Consider the following 6,535-nt stretch of genomic DNA (forward strand, 5'->3'; position numbering starts at 1 on the left):
CATTCCCCAGAGGAACCATGAGCTTTCATGACAGCAAATGCATATACCCACTTAGTCGCAAACCTTCCCTAGAAATAGTGTGCCCTGAAACAATCTCGTCATTATTATTCAACCACAGTTCAAAAGAGGAGAAAAAGAAGGAAAATGAAATTTGAAAAAGGATAGATTCACTTAACCCAAGAAGCAAGGGGAGAAGTAGCCAGAGGACTAAAGAATTTGCATAAGCATAACACAATCTAAACCATACTTCTGTGAAGTTTTGGTTTTCTCCAATATACTTCTGCAAGTTACACTAGGACTTCACATGCCCTGTGTTTATTTCACAGAAGCGTTCCACGTAAGACAGATGACTGACATTCTAGACTAAGACCTCAAAGCACAACATTATAAAACAACTCCAATGTACATAAGGGCCATTTGGAAAGATGAGCTAACTCCCCAAGGTCCTGCGTAGTAAAGGAGTTGTGGTTCAGGACAACGCAGATTATGGCACTTGATTTCACTTACTGATAGAGATTGTCAGTTTATAGGACATCCGTGTTTCTTCAAACAAACACATTAACTCCCAAGCTTAAGCCTGGATGGAAGAATTCAGGATTTTACAGCAGAGCCCTAACAACCACAGCACCCCAAAAAAGGGGAGAGAGGGGAATGCCAGAATGCTGAAGTTTGCAGCAAAATGTTTCCCCAGAGACAGGTTTATTAACAATCGCTTTGAAGTCTGAAGAGAACTATTAACAACTTTCTGGTTTAGCTTTTCATCATAAAGTTGTAGAATAAACTATCACAGGCCTTTGCCAACTAGTCCACCACAGAATTAAGAACAAAATTGCCCAGAAACAGAAAGTTACGTTGAAAAGACTTTTAAAAGTCTACTGACTCAGGCAGCCCTGGCCACCCGAATCTGACATCTCTGCAAAAACACGGGGTCCCTTCCACCGGGACTCAGAGAGAAGCAATAATGCATTTTCCTTCCAAATCTTCCGAGCACTAGTCACTCTCTTCAGGACTGAGAATGACCGCTACCGTTTACTGGCAAAATGTTCAATCAGAATCAAACCTACAGCCCTGAGAGAAACACAGAAACTGAGAAGTCCATTGGTGTCGCAGGAGCCAAGACCAGCTCTCTACAAACACATGTGATGAAGCGACCTGGTTTGGGGACCTCATACTTTTCAGCATAGAAGTTCCACAAGACAATGAAGGTAAATGCACCACCACAGACAGAAAGAGAAGCACCATTACCAGCCTAATAACTGGAAAACCTCAAATCTTCATTGATATAAAGCCTTCACTGAAGGTACAAATAAATATTAGTACCATTGATATCCTTGTATTCTTACTTTTCCATCTGAGCCAATGGTTCTTAGACTTTGGGGGTAATAGACTCACACCATCTCTTGAGAATCTGCTATAAGCTACTGATTTACTTATAGAAAGATACACATACACATAAAATTTTGCATAGAACTTCAGAGCATTTCTAGAAGCCCATCTGTGAATCCCTGCTGGAAACCTTATTCTCTTGTATACACAGATATTTGGTCTTTTGAAATAAAGAAATACAATCTGGAATGGAACAGTATGTTTTAAATACAGCTTTATCTAGTATGAACATGTTTCAATGCAACAGAATCAAATTAATAGCTATTTGAAAACCAGAACTTTGATAATGCATAACTAATATTATTCCATTTTAAGGATACAGAGCAAGAAGGCAGCAACACACAACAAACTTCCACTTATCCTAAAAATAAAGCAAGTTCCACTTGTTAACTAGTTTGATTCCTGACTGATATTATACACACCAATTCCGAAAGAACTGAAGTACGGTAACCTGACATGACGATCATAGTGAACGTAATTAAATATAACACACACACACACAAAACACAAGCCCCTTCACCGATCATCATTAAAATGTCAACTATATTATGCAGAGTAATCTGCTTATACTCACTGAAATGAATCTATGTTGATAATTCTGGAATAATTTTCAAAGGTGTCTTTTTCCTGACATCAACTCCTTTACTTGTCAGTTCTTCCTCTTTAAAACAGCCCCAAACATGCTTTCTTTCCTTTTACAAACAGAAAAGAACTGCTGGACCTTTTTGGTTTGGTTTGCTGATCAACAGAAATGGCCTTGTGTCGGGGCCTCTGCACTTCTTTAAAAAACACACACGTGCTTTACCTGCTCCGCTCGTAGCTCCGGTGGCGGGAGGGCGTCCTTCCTCGGTCATAATCAGATCGGTAGCGGCTGTCTTGCCTTCTCCTGTCCGGACTTCGGCCTCGCTCCCGCCGATCCAGGGACCGATGCCTCTCGCCTCTCCCGTGACTATGATCCCGGTGCCTGTGATCATCATAATGCTTGAGCCTTTCTGGGGACCTTCTCTCACTGGGAGCCTTTGGGAGTGGGTATGGAGGGAGATGCCTAAAATGAGGACTACTGCTATTATTAGCACTGGGTGGGAAGGAACTGGAGTTGTTCTGGAAGCTATTAAAATTGGGAGGTGGGAAGTTGTGGTGTGAGTAGCCAGGAGGGTACTGGTAATTGACCTGCTGTGGCATGATGGGAGGGGGTGGGGGGTGGGGCATGGATGGAGGGGGCATCATGAAGGGGAAAGTGCCTTGTCCAGGAGGCGCTCCAGGGACCGGGGGGTTATTGGGACAGGGCATCGGAGGCGGCATGGGAGGAAAACAGGGAGGCACGGGGAAAGGGGGCCTCATCTGGTGGTTGGGGAAGGGGGGCCGGATTGGGCAGGGGGGCAGGGGGCCTTGTGCTGACGGAGGCATGGGTGGAGGGAAGGGTACAAAGTCTGGTCGTGGAGGCAGAAAACTGGGGGCTGGAGAGTTGGAGAAGGTGGTGGAAGGGGCACTCGGAGGTTCGTATTGGTATTGCACAGGAGGCTGCTGAGGGTGAAGCAGTCTCAGGTTTTGGGGCCTGAAGGCTGGCGCTGAGGGTCTGGCTCCATGTCCCCCTCGCCCTCGGGGGCACCCTCGTCCTGGGTGGAACGACATTCTGTGACTTGGTAGAGAAAAGAAAAATGGAAAAGAAAAACTCACTATATAAACAAGGTTTCACAAATGCCTGACCATCTTCAAGAGCAACTGGCAGACCCCTTAGGCCACCCATCTAACGCTGAGTACTCCATAATGTCTGATACTCCTCATGGCCAATAAACTCCTCTTCCCCTGTCTCAGCCCCTCGACCCACTGCCATGGTCAGCCCCTGGACCTTGCCACTCCCTAAAGCTGTTCCAGCCCAGCATAGTCAACATCCCCATTCGATCATCCCCAGTGTTCGACCATTTACTATCATGTCCTTGCTCAAGTTCCCTCAAGTCTTGACCTCACCACATCATCCCGTCCACACACCCCACGTTTCTACATTTGCACCAGCATCTTTCTGTCCACACCTTCCTCCCACTCAGCACAGACTCGCAAATTCAACCTAACATGTCCTAAAAGGAATTAACGATCTTCCCCTCCAAGACAACACCACATGCTCCTTTTTTAGGGTTTCCTGTCTCAATACATGAGACCATTTATTGGTCGTCAAGTCATACAACAAGAAATTACCTGACAACTTCTCCTCCCTTATCCCCTCTAGCTAAAAATGTATTTTCAAATGCCAATCATTTCTGCTTGGTAAATACTTCTTGAGTCCATCCACTTCACACCATCGTCCTGTCTGGCTACAATAGTAACACCTTTGTCAGTCTTTCTACAACCACCACCATTACCTCCAGGGCTTTATTAGCTTCTCTGCTCTCCCACACTCTGTGCTTCTTGGCAGGTTGGACAATGATTACAGGTCACCAACTTATTCCGCCTTTAATGTCTACCTGCACCTCAGAACTGCCAGCACCATCAGGGCAGGGATCTGGGCTGTATCAACTTGCTCGGGTCTGGGTTCCTAGACATGAAGGTGGCCCAGGGGAACACAGTCCGCCTCTCCTCACCTATCGAAACCCTTCCCACCCTCTATGGCCTAGTGCCAGTGTCTGTTCTCTGTTCTTCCAGACGACTGCCATGACTACCATGCCACTCACCATGTACTGCCTTGCATCGTGACGTTCTATCTGTATAGGTCACATCTTTCACATAGAATATATGCTCTAGAGGACAGAAAGAAAAAAGAGACATAAAAATGTTTCCCAAACTGCTAATGTTATAAAATATTTCTACAATTATCTTAACACTGACTTTGCGCTCTTCAATACATTTAGCATACTAACAAAATTATAAGCATGCTGAACTGAATTAAAGTTTACAACTAACTCTTAAGATGTCCTTAATACTTACTGCTGACTCAAAACAATCGGTTTTGGCAATTTCAGCATTTCCATCTCTAATCTGCTAAGACTAGGAGGAAAAGTCATTTCTCCTCTCCCTCTTCATTCTCTAGTTTCCTTCACAGTGAGACCAGCATTCAAATTCAAACTTAACTATAATCATGTAAACACGCAGTTATCCCTGATTCTCATTCTCAGCTCTTTCCAGAGAAGAATACTATGAACAGGAATGGCTTTCCCAATACTAGACTTAAACAAAATGTTTAAAAAAACTCAAATAAACATTAACTCTGAAAAGGTTTAGTGTAGAAGCATTTTCCTAAAGTCTTTCAAACTAAAAGATTTACCAATAGGCTTAAGGTAGACTTTCAAATGGCTCATGAAAGTTTTTCCAGATTATTTAGCTGTATCAATCACTATGCTTAATATAGGTTCCAAATAATATCTGATTAATGATTACTATTCAGTCCAAGGCCCTCATTATAAACCTAGGACCTAGACAGTGATCTTGCCATCATGGGCTACTCAGGAGCAATAGAATCTAATTCAAACTTCACGCCCAGCATTTAAGGCCCTCTGCAATCTGCACTCAAGTTCTTCCAGGCTTATCCTCTATTACCTTCCCCATGAAGTGCCTATCACTGCAGATTTTCCCAGCTGCTTAACATACAAAGTACTATCACCCAGCTTACAAGTCTTTGCTCCTCTTCTTCAAAATCCCTTACCCTATGAATCTGCCCACTGAATTTTTACCCATCTACCTATGTCAAATACCATCTCTTCTGTGATGCCTTTCCTGGCTCCTTTAGGAAGTAATCCCATCCCCTCGAGACTTCCTTTGCTCTTAGTCTGTACTTACTTCTTTTACAGCACTTAACAGAGGCTGCCCCATATTATAGCCATGTGTGCACATGTCTAACTCCTCCACTAGATTATTAGCTCCTTGATGAAAAGGGTTGATTCAAAGTCATTTCTGTATCCTTCACAGCCCCTGGCAAAGCATCCTGCACACAGCGGGTAATCAATAAATGTTTACTGTCTCACCAATGGCATATGTTTCTATGTTGCTACTGTACATTTCCCTACTGCATATGTCCACAGGAGAGCCACACTACCAAAACCAGACCAAAAGCAGGACTTTTCACTGATTCATACAACATTTAATGAGCCTATACATGTCACAAGCCCTGAGCACCCAAAGATGAGTAAGACACATAACCCATGGAACTCAAGATATATCTCCTTTTTAAAAATTAAATAATATGATAAACACAAGAGGTATACACAGGGTCTGGGGGAACACAAAGGAGTGTACTGAATCTAGAGGTGGGCAACAGTTAGGATCACCAACACCCTTGTACAGGTGTTGTCGAACTGTTGCCAAACATTCACTATTAGATCCTCATGGATGTGTCTACAGATAGAATATCTGAAAACACTGATTCTGAAACTGATCTATTAAAGACATAGGCTGTGTCGCGAATGCAAACTTTAATTCAAAAGTCAAGGAACTCGCTGCAACTGGAAAAGTAATTATTTTCTGTGTCTGCCTACTCCTAAGTTGCCGTTTGGAAGCAGGGAAACTGAAGGAGCTGTTCTGCATGTTAACACGTCCAGGAACATCAGTCTAGGTAGAAAGAGCTGCAAAGTCTGACTTCCTTTTTATTAACATCGTCTTTGCCCAGCTGAATCCACAGGTCGGTCATCTTTGTCTGGCTGATTAGTAATTGCGTTTCCCCATTTACATCTCTCGCCAGACTGTGAGTCCCAGAAGACAAGCTTGGGGTCTCACTCCCCTCCGAGACCTGGGCGGCCCCAGGCGTGGACCACGGCACGCGCTCAACAATGAATGAAAGGTCTCGTTTTTCTCTATTTATTTGCGGAACTCGGGCCTAGGGTCGCTTTTTTCCCTTAGCTGCATATCTGAAGAGGGGCTGCGCGATCCTAACTCCCAAGTGCCTCTCGCCCCGGCCCCAGCCTCAGCCTCCAGCCCTGTTTAAATCCGGACACTCCGTTAAACTCCCTCTTTCAACACCCACAAGCTGCCCCTTTTACCTACAAGAGGCTCTCGGGCCGCGAGGTCGCCGACAGACCAAAGCCAGACTTAAAGAGCAGCCGCCAAGACCCGAGCGCCGCCCGCGCCTCCGGAACAGGAAACCGAGACAATTAAAACGCAACCTGAGAAAGCTGGACCACAGGAGGGAAAGCTCTTGGGCACGCCGCCGCGCCTCGTGCGCGGT

General features: G+C 44.7%; 1 protein-coding gene across 6 annotated transcripts in view; it reads right to left on the reverse strand.

The window, feature by feature from the left end:
- Positions 1–6,499, reverse strand: part of DROSHA (drosha ribonuclease III) — a 104,228-nt gene extending 97,729 nt beyond the window's left edge. For 5 of the 6 annotated variants that reach the window (XM_032470559.1, XM_032470551.1, XM_032470555.1 and 2 more), the window contains exons 1-3: positions 6,355–6,499; positions 4,053–4,118; positions 2,192–3,025 (exon numbers count right to left, since the gene is read on the reverse strand). In XM_032470559.1, coding sequence (XP_032326450.1) covers positions 2,192–3,025; positions 4,053–4,069 — 851 coding nt within the window. In that variant the 5' untranslated portion in view covers positions 4,070–4,118; positions 6,355–6,499. Of the gene's footprint in view, positions 1–2,191; positions 3,026–4,052; positions 4,119–6,350 lie in introns of all 6 variants that reach the window. The other variant, XM_032470542.1, reaches the window with a different exon arrangement.
- Positions 6,500–6,535: the final 36 nt, after the last annotated feature.

The sequence above is a fragment of the Camelus ferus genome, chromosome 3 (assembly GCF_009834535.1).
Source record: "Camelus ferus isolate YT-003-E chromosome 3, BCGSAC_Cfer_1.0, whole genome shotgun sequence".
Taxonomy (NCBI): domain Eukaryota; kingdom Metazoa; phylum Chordata; class Mammalia; order Artiodactyla; family Camelidae; genus Camelus; species Camelus ferus.